Source organism: Myxocyprinus asiaticus, chromosome 25 (assembly GCF_019703515.2).
Source record: "Myxocyprinus asiaticus isolate MX2 ecotype Aquarium Trade chromosome 25, UBuf_Myxa_2, whole genome shotgun sequence".
Lineage (NCBI taxonomy): Eukaryota > Metazoa > Chordata > Actinopteri > Cypriniformes > Catostomidae > Myxocyprinus > Myxocyprinus asiaticus.
In genome coordinates, this window is record NC_059368.1 from 14870598 (window position 1) to 14889456 (window position 18859).

Consider the following 18859-nt stretch of genomic DNA (forward strand, 5'->3'; position numbering starts at 1 on the left):
TTTGTCTCGTCAGATGATTTCCAGACGTGCCAGCTGCTGGCTCTGATCGTCGAGCTTCTCACTTTCTGCGTGGAGCATCACACGTATCACATAAAGAACTACATTATCAATAAAGACATCCTTCGCAGAGTGCTGGTGCTTACTGTATCTCAACATGCTTTCTTAGCCTTATGTGAGTGTATGTGCACACACACACAGCATTGAATTTTAAGACAACATGAAACTGCTTTCACAGTGCATTTAACTTCCATAATGTTTCCAAAGAAAATGTAATTTTTAGCAGGAAAATGATTTTATCCATCCATCCAGATTGGATTGGATTGTGAAAAGTAGCCAATTATATTATTGGTTATTATTTTCCCTTCCCATGTCAGAAGACACTAATTCAGATGTGAAGAAACATATAGCACTTTAATGTTCACTTTAGTATGAACAAAACAAACCAGGGAATTTTGATTTCATGGTGTCATTATATTGCTATCAAACATCAGTCAGGCATTTTCTAAAGCAAACAAATGCTGTATGCTTGTCTAATTTGACTCCTTTTTGTCTTGTCTCATGTGAGACAAAAAGCTTTTGAGCTAAGTTTAGATCAAATCATCTGGGGATGAACAGTGGTTTGAAGAAAAAAGCTGTGTTTCTAATACTGAAAGTGTAAACAGTTTGTCAAAGTCTGTAGACTCAGACAGTCAGATGAGTAGAACCGGAAAAATTAGTGGCGTAGGACATTTTGTCATACTACACGCCATCATCGCACATTCAAACTGCATAATAAAAAATTTTAAAAAACTTAGAGATGCTGATCCAACAGTGAAATGCTCCGTTCATAATTATTACTGTTACACTATTACTACAACACATGCCAAGTAATTCTACATTCAGTGCCTGCATTATTAACAAGCACTAATCTATTTTGGAAAAAGACCAACCACTCAGTGCTACCCTGCTAATAGACATCAGTTATGACTTGGCTGTTAAATCTCTCTGAGCCTTTCTTGCTAATTTCTCTTGTCCAGGTGCTTTGCGTTTCATGAGGAAAATCATTGGTCTGAAGGATGAGTTTTATAACCGATACATTATGAGGAACTTCCTGTTTGAGCCAGTGGTCAAAGCTTTCCTGAATAATGGATCCAGATACAACCTCATCAACTCCGCTATCATAGAGATGTTTGAGTATGTCAGAGTGGTGAGTACACTTATACACGCATCACATCAGGTATATGGTCTTTATCAGCGGTCTTTATTCTTTACACTACAACTTACAGAGGATGTAGTTGATACAATATCTAGGAGTGGTGGACAGCTAGAGACGAACAAGATAAGACTGGTAGATCATGTTTATTTTGTGTATAATTGCTGCATTGTTTGTGTAAAGGAGGATGTGAAGTCCCTGACAGCTCACATAATAGAGAACTACTGGAAGGCCCTGGAGGACATAGACTATGTTCAGACGTTTAAGGGACTGAAGCTCCGATATGAACAGCAGAGAGAAAGACAGGACAACCCAAAACTTGACAGGTCAGTGGTCATGTCAAGTCGAATGTGCTTTATTGTCTTTCCAGCCATATACAAGAATACAGCTGTTTCACCAGGTTTGGAGTGCAAATTACAGACAGGACAAGGCACATTTTACAGACAAACTTTCATTATTACGTGAACATACATATGCACATACACACTGTAAACAGTATACATAGTTTGGAAACATAATATAAATACTCAAACAGTATGCTGTTTTAGAATAATATAAACAAAAGACAAACACTAAGTGGAGGGTACACATTGGGGGTATTTACACATGGTCACTTCATGCATTTTTCTGATCAACATCTGAATTAAATCTGATCACTCAAACCACCTCCGAAGGAGGTTCGAGATGCATTCCAAACAGAACTCGGTCAAGTGTAAATGCATCTGGCTGTTCAAGCCACATATGTAAATTCTACTCCACCCAAACAGCGCTACGTCAGCATATGAAAAAACAGAAAACCGTCCTGGAAAACTTGAAATTTAGCAATGCAGTTTTCCAGTAATGGAAAATTAGAAAAATACCTAAATATCCTGGAAAATAATTATTTGTCCTGGAAAATATTTTAGTATAATAAATGGGTTGACTGTGTTGCTAGCAAGGTTTTTGTTACATGTACAAAAACATGGTAGCGATCGGGACTCAGAATAGGAGTCAAATGCACAAATTTGTATCGTTTTGTCACTGCCGGCGCCTGTGCATTGGGAAACAAAGTCAGCGGTTAAGGGTGCTTAAACCCTCGTGATTGATTACAGCAGAGTCCAATCTTGTGCTTGGCAATCGTGGTCAAACCAAGGCAGATCGCTTGATTGGGTACAGCTACAGCCAATCGCGTGCTTGGCTACAGCAGCACGTGCGCAGTGAGAAGCGGCATTCGTGAAACTTCTCATTCATAAACTGAATGACCTGGTACATGGACTGACCGACTGAATGAAAGGGGCATTTTGTTAGTTTACTTCAGCATCAGCATTGTTCATCACATAGAGAAAAGGGCATAAGAGCTAATAATGTGTTAAAGTGACTGATGTTTATACATGATGAGGGGCTTTCACATGACTTATGTCAGTGCTGCCGAATACATTAAAGTCTATGAAGTGTCATGTCAGCGCAACCTCGGCTCCAACTTCACACCAAAATATTTTTCACGCACATTTTTGCCTCATAAATGATGTCTTTTGAGAGTACAAAGCTACAATAAATATTTTAAAACTGTCCAAATTTATGAAGAGATATTGAATGTCTCATGTATTTTAATTAATTATTACCTTATCGTTTCAGAGTATCCAGAGACCCAAGTTATTGAACTACAGTCATTACATTCACCAAAAAACAAAACAAAAAAAATGCTAAGACCTAAACATAAACAAGTCCTCTTTATTTTCTGCAATCAAAGCAAGTGACATTTTTTTTTTCTCTTCCAAATATGTTTTCAATGTTTATTGTGCACATCTCCCGCTTTCTTGCATGGCAAGCTCGTAAATTCACCCCTCCATGATGCTTTCTGCAATGCTTGTCATGTGGAGGGGCAAAGCGCTGCTTGACGCTGCCATTGAGTGGAGCGTTGACGCAAAATTACATGTTGGAAATGTATACAGTACATCTGCTATGTTCTTTTTTATTTTATTATATATTTGTTTAATTTCTCCCCTTTTCTCCCCAATTTTGGAATGCCCAATTCCTAATGCACTCTAATCCTCGTGGTGGCGCAGTGACTTGCCTCAATCTGGGTGGCAGAGGACATCTGCTTTGTTCTTATAATGCTTAAACATTCTACTGAAGTCAGTAGATTTGTCATGCAAATTTTAATAAAGGAGAATGTAAGAACATAATAGATACTCATTAATATTATTAGACTATTATTGATGTCTTTTTGGGTAAAAAGTCATGCTCGGCAGTTCACAAACCGAAAGAACTATAGATCTGCTTTGTTCTTATGGTGCTTAAATACTATATTTCCTTGGCAGATTTCGGTCGTGAACACCTCAAAATGATTCAATGACTCAATCGTAGCACATAAGACGCTCATTTGTCACCACCTAGTGGTGTCTCCAGAAGTGGTCACTAAACTAGTCAATTGATTAAACTGAACAAATCTGTGAAACAGAAGCAAGTCACAACAAAGTACCCTTTGTTTTTGCAGCTAATTCTGCACAATTGTGCAGATCATTTGCTATACTTGAATCATTAAAATAGCTTAAGTTAGTGCTTTTAGCTTATTCTTTAAAAAATAACCCCAGAAAACATGCTCGGGGATCACTGATTGTCTCACCTTTTTCACCCGAGTTTGCGAAAGTTATAAACTTTAGACAACGATGACAGTCGGACCACTGATTTTTGAATAAAGTAATAAATGTTAAATAATTCAACGATCCGAGTCCGCTTATATCGCAGTTACCACATGTAGTATGTAGAAAACACGGAATCTAATCATAAAAATGGCATTAGCAATAAAACGCAGAATGTCGTGGAATATGACATATTTGGACGAAAATGAATTTGCATGTTGTAGGATATAAAGAACTTTTTTCTTAATTTATTTGATGCAGATTGCAGACAAAACTGAAACTAAAAGCTGACAATGACCAGGGCTGACACGCATGTGTCGTACCTACGACAAGCCCTGAGGGGGCAGAAATTCAGCGCATGCACATGCAGATACGCACATGCAGGCAAAGTCAAATAATAAATCACACCTTTTTTAATTCGCTGCCCGGCATTAGCATAATCATGCAAGTGAACTCTGTTTTATTTGCATATAGACCTTATTCATGATAGCGAGGACAAAACATTGATAAAATATCTGTCTAAGGACATTCAGTATACAAAGAACTCCAGACAACATGAGTTGTTGAAAATCAGATGTGATCTAGGAGCTTTATACAGCTTTATACTGTTCATGCCATTGAAGAAATGGTAAGTCTATCCCACACAGCCTCATTGTCATTCCCATTAAAGATGGCGCTAGCGTGAATAAGGTCTATAGCGTGGGGATTGAAGATCAGATACATATCTGTTTTGCGGAGACACATTGATGTGACCAAGTATAAATGGAATGTCCTTATTTAATCGGATAGCAATCCGATCAGTAAAAATGCATTAAGTGACTGTGTAAATAACCCCATTGTTTGCGTGTATAAACTAGGGATGGGCATTTTCAAGTAATTTTGTAGTTGAGTTCTAACCCACAAAAAACGGGTACCCGATTACTCAAATTAAGATGCATGTTAAATTTTACAAGGATTACGAGTATGTGAAATTTATATTGTTTTATTCACAAACATTACCAAGAATGGTAAAAGAGAACTTCAACAAGCTATGCTTTTCTTTTGGGAAAAAATATGCAATAATAAAAATGGAAAACTGCAAAAATAACAGTAAAAAACATTTGCACTCAACCTGAGCTTACATAGAAACCAATACTGACTGCATCAGGGTAATGCACATATATAAACTCTACCACATTTTTTATCACATTTTTATCATTTAACATAATACTCAGAAAAACAAGTGGTGAATGTTGGCTTTTTGATAAAATGCACTCTGCTGGTGCTCAGAGGTTTAACACACGGCCTAATAAGCTTCCAAATAGAGTAGAATTCAATAAGAATAAAACAAAAATCAGTATTATTGCCACACTTGGCTTTAGGGCTGTTCGATTATGGCAAAAATCATAATCATGATTGTTTTGGTCAATATTGAGATCACGATTATTTAACACAATTACTCATTGACATTGGAAACAAAAAACGTATCTTTTTAACAGTGGATTTCCTTGAACATGAAATGTAAATTGCACTTGTTACGTATGGTAGTCAAATAAAGGAAATCATTAACAGCAGGGGTGCTCACACTTCACCATTATTGCAGCAAGATCTACCATGTACATTAAAGGCTATACATTATCACAGTACCAACATTTCAGTAGTCGGTAGTGAAATTTGACTATTCTCAATACCAGCTTCAAAACCACAACAAATAACACTAATATGTTAATTATGGAAGAATGGTTTCAAGTTCTTAAGTAATTATTCAAGACTAATAAACAGTCAGTGATAAAATAACAATAAAAACCAGCAATGATTAGAAATAGATTAAAAATAATAGAACAAAAAATACAAATTAAGAAAATTCAGTGCTTTTTTTTTTTTTAACAGCTCTAAAAGTTAACAGCAGTCTGCAGGCTATCAAGTATTCAAGTAAACATTCAGAATGAAATGCAACAAACTACTGGTCTTCACTGTATGATTATAATACATTAATACTATTTAAAGCTACTAAAGTTACCCAGTCAAGAGCAGGGAGTGTTTTCTCATTTTCTGATGGTTGTTTGATTATTATAAATGACACACTAGACGGCAGCAGGTCTATTAGCTTACATTTATACTTACAAGTCCGACATTTTAATACAAATCCACTTTTTCTCCACTGTTAACGTTCACTTTAGACATCACTCTGTGTTTACATGAATACCTCACCAAGACGGGCATTTTGGCAGAATTTTGAAATGTATTTGACCGTTCAGGTGCGCATTAGTGCGAGCATTTTCACACACACACGCTGCCTGTCAACCAAACAGGGTGCAGCTGTTAATAGATCACTAGCGAATTATAAAATTATGTGTTCTGGATTAATTTCAACAGCAGAATAAGAATATGAACTTTCTAATAAGTGACACAGGCCTAGGCTATCACAAATATAGCTGGTTATTCTTCCGTTATCAACATTTTAATCAGCCTGCTTGTCTGGTCGGGCAAGTAAAATTCTCTTTCACTTGCCCCTTCAAAAATCAACTTGTCCTGGACAAGCATTAATGTTGAGTCCTGATTTAATATGGTATTCAGGGGCAGTAGAGAGAGAAGTGTAGTTTTAAATGTGTGCGATTTATTTATTTATTTATTTATTTTTCTTTTTTTTTCACTCTCTTTTTTTTTAAATAAAGGATGCTTTAAAGATATAACGCCGGGGTGTTTCATTGTGAAATGGAATGTGGCACAATAATAGTTTTATCTTGATTATCTTGTTTTCATAATCATTGGAAGCCAAAATCGTAATTGAAAATAAAATTAGATTAATCGCCCAGCCCTACTTGGCTTTGCTTTAAAAGCACAGATGTCATCATATCATCATCTCTCATCCAACACCTCGACGACACATGTATTCACAGTGCCCCCAATGGGCTCAATTGAAACTGCGGGATTTGGTGAACGATTTAGAGTGAAAATACTGTGTAATTCAGTGCTGCTCAAGGCAGACAAATGCCGAATGGAAAATTAATTTGCGATATTCGAGTAGTGTTTTTAATACTCTGGTGTGGAACGAGTACTTGATTACTCATGCACATCCCTTGTATTAACCACACAAGGTTTGCATGTATAAAAACTTGCAAACTTAATGGCATGCTCAAAAAAAATTCAGAATTAATATACTAATGTTGTCTTCTGAGGATTGCGCAAGATTCTGTAAGATTTTTTTCTGGTTTGACCTAATGAATATTCAGTTTGTACCTCCAATATACACAAAAGAAAGGGTGTGTCAATTCAAATAGATTAATTGGCAAAGTATTTTATCGAGGAAATCATTTCAGAAACTGAAACTGTGAGAGCAAATCAATGGGTCTATTTATGGGTCTATCTATGGGTTTTGGTCACTTCATGCATTTTTACTGATCGGATTGCTATCTGATTGAAAAAGCACATTCCATTTACACTTGGCCACATCAATGTGTCTCCGCCAAACGGATATGAATCCGATCTTCAATTCCCGCACTTCATGCAAATAACATGGCTGCGCTCATTGCCAGAGTTTAGTTTCAGTTTCTTCAGCGATCTGCATAAAATAAATGAAGAAAGTCTTGTCTTTCCTACAACGTGCATCTGTGTCTTAATTTGTTATTTATTGCGCGATATGAGCCCTATGCAAATACTCTGTAGCAGCTGTTATATTTCGCGTTTTCCGTATGCTGACGTAGTTTGAGCAGAGTAAAGTTGACATATGCGTCTTGAACAGCCAGATGCATTTACACTTGACCAGTTTCATCTGGAATGCATCTCAAACCACCTCCTGAAGTGGTTTGAGCGATCGGATTGCAATCCATCTCTAATGCGTTTCGGAGGCCATTTACACCTGGTCTTTTCAGGATCAGATAGCTATCTGATCTTTGAAAACAAATGAAGTGGCCAAGTGTAAATACCCCCAATATGAATGAAAGGCAGATGTTAATCTGATTCGCACTGTGCATCATGCTGTTATTCAAACATTCTATTGTACTTTAGAACTCTAAATCAAAACTGATAACATAACTGATATAACTATTATAAATAAGATGTCCAATTTATGTCAACAATTTATGTCCAAATTGTGGAATTTCTTTGGTTTAAAAACTGCTTTTAACTGGCAAAATATTGTGAAATATTTTAAGTGCCGGTTCCCTCCAGTGCTCAAAGCGGACCAGTAGGCATGGTTAGGCCAAACAGTTACTGTGTCTTGTTCCCTGAAACGAGCAGGGAGCACTGGTTTTCTCCCGTGCAGCTTCTGTGTCTCTCTTGCACGCAGCTAACTTTACCATGGTCAAGATATTTGCAGTTTGAAATACAGATTTCATTTTATTATACATCAGTGGAGCAATATGTTATTGAGCTGATTTCATCCTCTGTTCCACAATTGTTCTGAAACATTTCGAGAGAAGTGTCATACACTGGTATTCTTATCAAATTTTAAGTCTGAAGTTTACATACACTTAGGTTGAAGTCATTAAAACTCATTTTTTAAACCACTCCTCAGATTTAATATTACCAAACTATAGTTTTGGCAAGTTGTGTAGGACATCTACTTTGTGCATGACACGGGTCATTTTTCCAACAATTGTTAACAGACAGAATGTTTCACTTTTAATTGACTATATCACAATTCCAGTGGGTCAGAAGTTTACATACACTGAGTTAACTGTGCCTTTTAAGCAGCTTGGAAAATTCCAGAAAATTATGTCAAGCCTTTAGACAATTAGCCAGTTAGCTTCTGATAGGTGTACTGAATTGGAGGTGTACCTGTGGATGTATTTTATGGTCTACCTTCAAATTCAGTGCCTCTTTGCTTGACATCATGGGAAAATTAAAAGAAATCAGCCACAGAAAAAAAAACTGTGGACCTCCACAAGTCTGGTTCATCCTTGGGAGCAATTTCCAAATGCCTGAAGGTACCACGTTCATCTGTAAAAATAATTGCATGTAAGTATAAATGCCATGGGACCACGCAGCCATCATATCGCTCAGGAGACGCATTCTGTCTCCTAGAGATGGACGTAGTTTGGTGCGAAAAGTGCAAATCAATCCCAGAACAACAGCAAAGGACCTTGGGAAGATGCTGGAGGAAATTGGTAGACAAGTAACTATATCCACAATTAAACGAGTCCTATATCGACATAACCTGAAAGACTGCTCAGCAAGGAAGAAGCCACTGCTCCAAAACTGCCATAAAAAAGCCAGACTACAGTTTGCAAGTGCACATGGGGACAAAGATCTTACTTTTTGGAGAAATGTCCTCTGGTCTGATGAAACAAAAATGGAACTGTTTGGCCATAATGACCATCGTTATGTTTGGAGGAAAAAGGGTGAGGCTTGCAAGCTGAAGAACACCATCCCAACCGTGAAGCATGGGAGTGGCAGCATCATGTTGTGTGGGTGCTTTACTGCAGGAGGGACTGGTGCACTTTACAAAATAGATGGCATCATGAGGAAGGAAAATTATGTGGATATATTGAAGCAACATCTCAAGACATCAGCCAGGAAGTTAAAGCTCGGTCAAAAATGGGTCTTCCAAATGGACAGTGACCCTCAAGTTGTGGCAAAGTGGCTCAAGGACAACAAAGTCCAAGGTATTGGAGAGGTCATCACAAAGCCCTGACCTCAATTCGATAGAAAATTTGTGGGCAGAACTGAAAAGGCGTGTGTGAGCAAGGAGGCCTACAAACCTGACTCAGATACACCAGTTCTGTCTGGAGGAATGGGCCAAAATTCCAGCAACATATTGTGAGAAGCTTGTGGAAGGCTACCCAAAATGTTTGACCCAAGTTAAAGAATTTAAAGGCAATGCTACCAAATACTAACAAAGTGTATGTAAACTTACCCACTGGGAAGGTAATGAAAGAAATAAAAGCTGAAATAAATAATTATCTCTACTATTATTCTGACATTTCACATTCTTAAAATAAAGTAGTGATCCTAACTGACCTAAGACAGGGAATGTTTTCTACGATTAAATGTCAGGAATTGTGAAAAACTGAGTTTAAATGTATTTGGCTTAGGTGTATGTAAACTTCTGTCTTCAACTGTAGCTACTCTTACATTTGTTAAATAGCAGGGGTTTTATCATGATATCATATAGTTCTTATAAATGGCATAATGAATGAGTCATACTGTTAGTGAGTGTGCATTTGATGCAGTTACCACATGCAAAACCTTTTTGAGGGCGGCTCCAACATATTTGAACGTATAGTTATTTGCAGTTTTTCTTAGTGAATCACCCGCATTATGCCGACGTCGCGCACAAGCAAATTGGAACCCATTATTTGGGATCTTAGTAAATCAGTGCCATAGTGGACGTTCAAACCAATATTGATAAATATGGATTCTCAAATTTAGCAAAATCTCTATCAAAATGCCATGTTACTTTCAAATGAATGTACATTTTGATGAACGTTGGTTGTGTGTCTAATATGTTTGTCACCAGTATGCGGTCGATTCTGAGAAATCACCGCTTTCGCAGGGATGCACGGACGCTGGAAGACGAGGAGGAGATGTGGTTTAACACGGATGAGGAAGACTTGGAGGATGGTGAAGCTGTGGTGCCGCCCTCAGATAAGATGAAGAGTGACGAGGACCTGATGGATCCCATCAGCAAGTTCATGGAGAGGAAGAAACGTATGTGATTTGTGCATGCATCCGCAATGACATGGATGACAACCCACTATGATCCTTTATTTTATTGCAAGAATATACATACACTACCGGTCAAAAGTTTTGAAACACTTGACTGAAATGTTTCTCATGATCTTAAAAATCTTTTGATCTGAAGGCGTATGCTTAAATGTTTTAAATTAGTTTTGTAGACAAAAACTTATGTTGTTGTAGCCCATCCGCCTCTAGGTTCAACGTGTTGTGCATTCTAAGATTGTATTCTGCTCAATACAATTGTACAGAGTGGTTATCTGAGTTACTGTAGCCTTTCTATCAGCTCGAACCAATCTGGCAATTTTCCGTTGAACCCTCTCATCAACAAGGTGTTTCCGTACTGCCACTCACTAGATGTTTTTTGTTTTTGACACCATTCTGAGTAAACTCTAGAGACTGTTGTGCGTGAAAATTCCAGGAGATCAGCAGTTACAGAAATACTCAAACCAGCCCATCTGGCACCAGCAATCATGCCACAGTAGAAATCACTGATCACATTTGGTTGATGTGAACATTAACTGAAGCTCCTGACCTGTATCTGCACAATTTTATGCATTGCACTGCTGCCACATGATTGGCTGATAAGATAATCGCATGAATATGGAGGTGTACAGGTGTTCCTAATAAAGTGCTTGGAGAGTGTACTTTATACTGTGGACATTTATCCTCGTCAAATTGCTTTGCGATTAGTTTACTTGTTTTTTCCCCCTCTCTTAAAGTCAAAGAGTCAGAGGAGAAAGAGGTGTTGACAGGGAAGACAAGCCTCTCAGGACGGCAGAGCCCCAGTTTGAAACTCTCTTTCTCCAGCTCCCCTAAGGCCAGTCTGTCCTCACCCCCAACCGCATCCCTCCACCCTGGTTCACCTGGTTCTCCAAGCTCTCCCGGGACAGGAGCCCGGAGTTCCCCCCCAATGGCAGCTGTCACCACTAAGGTTAGACAACAAAAAAAATCTGTGCACATTAACTTTCATATTACATTGAAATAATGCGATAGAAATCTATTTATTACTGTTTACTTGTTTTTGATTACATCTCTCTCCTATTGCAGGGAGGTGTGGTGGGGTTGGTGGACTATCCTGATGATGATGAAGAGGAGGAGGAGGAGGAAGATGCAGACAGTAAAGAAGAAAGTCCTCCGCTGTCCAAGAAATCCAAGCTGAGCTCCTAAAGCACTCCCTTCTTCAGTCAGCACGGACATGCTCAAAGGGAGCCTTATCCAGAGACTATTGCAGTGCTCAGCCTAGAACTCAAAACTGAAACTAAATGAATGAATACACAAATGAATGGATAAATAAATGAATGCAGCCCCCCACAGGAGTCCATGGGGCGCCATGTGAGGAATGGAGAAAGGGAGAGCAAGAGACGGAGAAGATTCGGTCACAGAATGAAAAGGTGAATGTTTCCACGTGGAGTTTGTCCAAGTGCCAGTCCGAGAGAGAGCAAGAAAGACTCGTGAAATGGACAGGGAGAGCGAAGAAAATATAAAACTGGTTTGGACAAATAACAAAGGATTGAATAACAAATGTATTTCAACAAAGCTAAAAGTACTGGGGGGTAAAAAAAGACCTTACACGCACACACTCACAGACACTCAAAACTGGTGCCCCACAAAGCGTCCCAGGCTTGGACCAGACACACTGCCCCCCCTCTCAGGGAAGGACCTCACATGACCCAGCTGGGCCAACCAATCCACAACCACCACTTACCTTTGCTGACTCCGTCTCCATTTCTTTCTCTCCTTCCTCTATGCCTTTTTCTGTTGCCCTTTTTTCTCTTGATTTTTTTTTTTTTTCCTTATTTTAGTTTCTAGGGCCAGACGGGACATTAGGGAGCAAAGAGGTCTGGGTCGTCATTGTTTGATGTCACCATTGTTCTTGTGGCTCAGCAAGGGAAGTTCTTCCTCTTTCAAAGCCAGCAGTTCCCTCGTTTTCTTATTCTGTTCTTCTCCTCTCTCATTTTTTTAAATGACACAAGAGACCTGCCTTTAAATGTTCAGGACGTTTTCAGTCGCACTTGAACAGGTTTTTAAAACCTCAATTGTGGGGGGTGGGGGGGGGAGATAGTTTTACCTTTTTGTTGCCCTTCAAAACTGCAGATTTTTGGAAAATTTGTAAGCCCGTCTTGATTAAAGATTGAGTGGAACTCTAGATGTGATCGATTTTTGTCATATCTTCATTTTTCTTTTACATTAGTGTACTCTTGGTTGTTTGGTATATTTGGGACCATTAAAAAGATCTTTGCTGTAGTAGATCTCTGACGGTTGTGCTGGTTCCCTGTATCATGTCAACTGTGCTGATATTTTGTCCATGCTACCTTGGTCTCAGTGTCTCTTGAAATGGGATTTTGTCACTGAAATTAAGTTTGATCCTGTCAACTAGTCTGAATACATTAATGGAGAATCCTGCCTCTGCTGACAGAGGCTGGCTAAACAACCTGCACACAATTAAAGATATTAGTTTTTATTTTCTGAATTACTATTTGTTTCACTTTGTACTTGAATACCCACAGCTTCATGTAACAGGAATTAAGATGGCAAGATGCACATGCACCGTTTATTTTGGTGTTTGAGAGTTGAGTAAAGGTGCAGACAGATTTGTGCGCTAGAAAGCGCACTTCACCTTAAAAGGATAGTTCACCCAAGAATGAATTCCGTCATAAAAATGGCTCATCTTAATATTGTCCCAACCCTGTATGACCTTTCTTCTGTGGAACACAAATGGAGATGTTAGTTAGAATATTGGACTCAGTTACCATTCACTTTCAATGCAACTTTTTTTTTTTCATACAATGAAAGTGAATGGAGTCCAACATTCTGAGAACACATTTCTTGTTCACTGAAGGAAGTAATGGGTTTGGAACAATGTGAGGTTAAGTAAATGAAATAATCGACATTTTTGATTAAACTATCCTTTTAACTCTTATACACATACAAAAGAAGAGGAAAGACAATTACTTTTAATAATTTTCAGAGCACAAACTTGAGATAAAATGGACTATTATATCCATTTTATTTTTTCACAAATAAAACCAGGTTTCTGTAGGTTTTAGATGGCATGTCATAAACTTTTTAACCCATTTAAATTTGCATAAAAAATTTAAAGCGATTTTCAGATGTCACAGATCAGCAAATGAGCAGTTAGAACAATCCTGGTTTGTTTTCAGCTTTAGCAGGAAATAAACATGATAAACATGACATGCTCTATTTATTTTCCTTAAATATGTTGTTTTAAACAAATTTAAAGCATATGGTTTTTCACCTCATCTTTGCCTGAACGCAATATGCTTCTTTGGAGACATTATGCCTACATAAGCAAGACGCACATGCTATTGCATTTGCAGTGTCCTGGCACGGCGCACAGAGAATCTATCTCTACGTGCCTTTTAATTAGAAATTTAACCGTGACAAATCAAGCCACACAAACACTCCCAGTGTTCAGCTCATCCCCATCCGACGCCAGTCGAATCCAAGAGCTACTGGCAGTTCCTCAAAGAAGACGCACTCTGCCAACATCACCGCATGGACTGAAGTGAGTGTCTCCCTCTTCGTGTGTGGGTGTCTGTGCTCATTTAAGCGGCAGTTGATTTAGCTGTTTTGAGGATCACTGGTGTTCCCACTGGCAATGTTGCACTGCCAGTGCACATCAAACTGGTTAGGATGCCAGTGGAGTTTCTACATATGTGCCTTTTGATGTGAAGCCACCCAGCTATTGAGTGATTAGGGTCAGATCAGGACCTTTAGAAAACTACTGCTCATTAAGAAGGGACTGTAGTCAAATGTGATGCTTAAACTGATATGTTTGACTCTCCCTGCTGAAAAGACCATAGCTTTGGTTAACGGAATATTCCGGGTTCAATACAAGTTAAGCTCAATCGACAGCATTTGTGGCATAATGTTGACTAGTCTACCACAAAAGTAATTTCGACTTGTCCCTCCTTTTAAACAAAAAGCGGTACTCTAGGTTACAGACAGTGAGGGACTTACAATGGAAGAAAATGGGGCAAACTGATTTCTTCTGTTTTTGTGTATATCTCATACTAAATTGTAAAAAAAATTCTAACAAAACCAAAGGCAATCTGAGTAAACACAAAATACAGTTTTTAAATGCTAATGTTTTTTATTGAAGCAAGAACGTTATCCAATAGCAACTGGGCCTGTGTGAAAAAGTATTTGCCCCCCTTAGTTACTAAATCCCCAAATCTATGAAACTGCATTCATAATGGGGTTCCGCTGGACTAGACACACCCAGGTTTCCTCCCCATACACCCATGCAAAAAAAAAAAAAAAAAAATCCCTATTTTTCACAATCCAGTGTTGGCAGGGATGTAGCACTGAGATAACCTTTGCGGTTCTATCTTTGGAGAGAGCGTAACGGTTGTAACGGTCACAAATGAATGTAGACAGCCGTAAACTGACTCCTTCCGGTCATAAAATCGTCTGTGACTTCTGTTTTATATATATATATATATATATATATATATATATATATATATATATATATATATATAAGCAATTTTATCATAGTAAACTTAACACATAGTTCACTCCAAACAGATTAAGTGTAAAACATGTTGCATTAGCAGACAGGTGGTTAACTCATTAAATGATTAGCTGTTTCCTCACTAAAGTGGTTTATTCAGCGTTGTGAAGCATCTCCTCCATAGACATCCATTCAAAAAGAACCGCCTCTTGTTTCCTCGCCAGTACCGCCATAGAATGTTTATGGAACGGTCGTGTTACGCTAATCAATGCTAACATTCTAGGCCTCAATACCAGAAGGGCTTTGGCCTGAGTCTTACTCGCACCTTCAGTATATTTAAAAATAAAACAGCATTAAACAAACAAAAAACAACCTTGCTGTGTGAGGCCCCTGGTGGCTCTGGGGCTCTTAGCGACCGCTTTTACCGCTTATAGCTAGAAACATCCCTGCAAATGACAAAAGATTAGCTGGTTGACTTCCGCCATAAAGAAGCCCATGACAGTCCAAACAACAATGAGCAGCCAAACAGTGCGAAGCCATACCTCATAAAAAACAAGGACAGCTCACATTTATTGACAGTGGATGAAGATTTATGATTAGCTGCGAAATACCCGGATTGACATGGTGCTCATAGAAACGGTAAGCTCGGGGCCTACTTGGATACAATAAATACTTTGAACCCTTGCCGACTAAATCGTTGTCTGTGCCTTTCCTACTTTATACACCTCCATTTGAAAACAATTGTCCATCATTCTCTCCTTTCCACAATTCATTGCACTACCTGTAAACCCCCAGTAGATGTCGCTTTGTGTCCACAACACCTATGAACTTCCAGGAGAAATGGTTTTGTGACGGATTGTATAACCGTTTAGCGGCAGTAAAGTCTGCCGAACAGGAAATCCTCAGAGTCTCTCGACGAGGTTGTCAAAACAGCCGCACAATGTGCACTTTCATGTGCACAACTGGCCCCTGTCGCCCAGACCAACAATCGCTTGTGTTCCCTGCACAAAGTGGCCTCTGTGTCGACCGGGCCGCCTCCTTTCGGCCCGGCCGCCGCTGTGGAGGTGATCAGGGGGCATGTTCAGCATAGCGTGTCTGTTTGTGTGATTAATCACTGTGTAAAACTCGAGTGTATCCGTTTCGGTGGGAGTGAGGAGTCTCATTGTGTCTCGGGTCTAACGGTGCCCGGTAGCTGAGAGCACAGGCCAAAAGTTTGGCCATATGGTTGAGATTAAGGCGCTAAAGAAACTGACTGATTCACATGATTGGGATTTGTTTGATTTTAAGTTTTACTGATTACTGAATAGGGCTGGGAAATAAACGTCTTAAAAGTGATTGATTGAATACTCACAAAAGCCTTTGTTCAGTGTGCTATGATGTTAGAGCCATTAGTAAACATTATTCCACATCCAAACTGTTAGTTGTGTCCTATTTGAGTTCAAGTCCGTTCAGTTTTTTTAGGCTATTTGCATGATGGTCAGTCTTGGACCTCAGACTGCTTAGCTGTGTTTGGAATAGCATACTACTCTTACCATTTCTGCCGTATATAGTATGTATACTTTGCATAGTAGGCAAAATTCTGTATGCATACAATACCTAGATGGCCTACTACATTTGCCAAAATGTGAAGTATAAAACAGAGCACATTGGAATACTGTATGCCACAATGCAATGGACTTGATTTGACCATCCATTTTCAGTGTGATGAATGAACCGGATGGTAATTAACTGTCATTTTTAATAACATTTTCTTGACTCATATTTGATTGTACTGCCAAACAGTTTAAGATACAAACTTCGGTTAAAATGCAAAATATTCTTAAAATATTCATTTACATTTCCATAATTGTCAAAAAGTTGTCCAATTTACCTGAATTCACCTTACTTAAAATACTGTCAGTATACAGTATATACTGTGCAGTAAGCAGTAGGCTATTATTCCATTCCAAACATAGCCCAAGCCCATGCATAATAAAGCAGACTTGTATGTGTCTCATCTGCTGTTATGGTAGGCTAAGTCTGGAATATCGGATTTAGACTGGTGAAAGTGAGAATTTATTCACCACTTGCTGCTTTTGGTTGAACAGGAAATCTGATCAGCATTTTCTATACAATTAGAATTGTTCTTCGGCACGCCGATTTATTATTGTGGTTCTAAACGGCACATTAAATCTTAACAAACTGTGGTTGGCCACTTTACATGTCAGTCAGACAATTGCTGGGTTTCCATCCAACTCTTTTTAAGCAAATTTGGGCTTCATAGTTCACCCAAAAATGAAAAGATTATTTACTCACCCTCATGCCATCCCAGGTGTGTTTCTTTCTGCTGAACACAAAGATTTTTAGAAGAATATCTCAGCTCTGTAGGTCCATACAATGCAAGTGAATGGTGACCAAAACTTTAAAGCTCCAAAAAGCACATAAAAACAGCTTACAGTAAAAGTAATCCATACAACTCTAGTGGTTAAATTCATGTCTTCAGAAACAACTTATTTTTAATATAAATCTTTAAGTCCTATTTTACCATAAATTTTCCCTGCCCTGTAGGTGGTGAAATGCACAAAGAATGTGAATCACCACAAAACCAAAAAGAAAGAATGTGAAAGTAGATATTTATAGTATAAAAGGACATTAATCTTGATCTTTTTCTCATCCACACTTATCAAATCGCATCTGAAGACATGAATTTAACCACTGGAGTCGTATGGATAACTGTTATGCTGCCTTTATGTGGGTTTTGGAGCTTCAAAATTTCGGTCACCATTAACTTGCATTGAATTGACTAACATAGCTGAGACATTTTACTATAAAACCTCAAATGTCATACACATTTGGGATGACATGATGGTGAGTAAATGATGAGAGAATTTCCCTTTTTGGGTTAACTATCCCTTTATTAGAAATGCTTGATATGAGCATTAACTCTTAGCATAAAAGTTTATCATTTAAGTTTAAAATAGGTTTGAGTGCAAGCGTTCCCAGGTATAGAGACTGGCTGGCAGTGCATAGCCTAGGTCAGAGGTGCCCAAACATTTCGTACGAAGGGCCAAAAATCTTGATTGATGGCCGTGGGCTGAAAGTAGACTTTGCATAATATCAAACTGTATTATATTAAAATATTATATATATATATATATATATATATATATATATATATATATATATATATAAACATTACTCTGCAATCTGCTTAACTAATGCAATAAAGAGCTGTGTCAATGGCATACATTTTCCCCCCAATTTTTTTCATTTTTTTTTCATAAATGGCTAGGCGGGCCAAATCAAAGGTCATCACGGGCCAACTTTGGCCCACGGGCCCTGGTTTGTGCACCTCTGACCTAGGCATAGCAGCCATTTTAGCACTAATTACTTGAGATATTGCACTCATTCTGCGGTGTAATTTTTAGAAATGTGCTTAAAAATGCGAAACATTTGAATGGAAACCTCTTCCTGTCTAAGTGGGTGGATTTGGACCAGAACAAGCAGCAATGAGGACCAGACTTCAAGTCAAAAGTTTGGCTACATAAGACTAAATGAAACCTGATTAGATGGATAACAATTTTTAACAAACTTTTTAATTCTCATATTGGGTGGGCTATAACCACGAATAACAATGTTTTGTTCTGTAAATGTGGACTAAACCTAGTGCAGTCTGCATGGAAAATGGCATGTTAAATTTATCCCATATAATGTTACATGAATGGACTTGTGTGTGTTTTCATTCTCAATCAATAAACACATTAGAGCAGGCAAGAAGAACCGTGTGGAACATGCACACATTTTCGATTCTTGCCTGTAGTTATAAAGTATAAATATAACCTACAGTCCTTGTAAGAGTGCAAATATAACTTGTACAGCTGTGGATCTGTGCTTTTCTTGGCAGCAGCATTTGGTTTTTAATGTTAAAAC

General features: G+C 38.3%; 1 protein-coding gene across 2 annotated transcripts in view; it reads left to right on the forward strand.

Moving 5' to 3' along the window:
- The window catches only part of LOC127415924 (serine/threonine-protein phosphatase 4 regulatory subunit 3-like), a 41531-nt gene extending 28584 nt beyond the window's left edge, over positions 1-12947 (forward strand). For both annotated transcript variants that reach the window (XM_051654938.1, XM_051654939.1), the window contains 6 exons: positions 14-172; positions 1017-1186; positions 1376-1518; positions 10253-10443; positions 11193-11404; positions 11521-12947. In XM_051654938.1, the coding sequence (XP_051510898.1) occupies positions 14-172; positions 1017-1186; positions 1376-1518; positions 10253-10443; positions 11193-11404; positions 11521-11640 (995 nt within the window). In that variant the 3' untranslated portion in view covers positions 11641-12947. The remainder of the gene's footprint in view (positions 1-13; positions 173-1016; positions 1187-1375; positions 1519-10252; positions 10444-11192; positions 11405-11520) is intronic.
- Positions 12948-18859: the final 5912 nt, after the last annotated feature.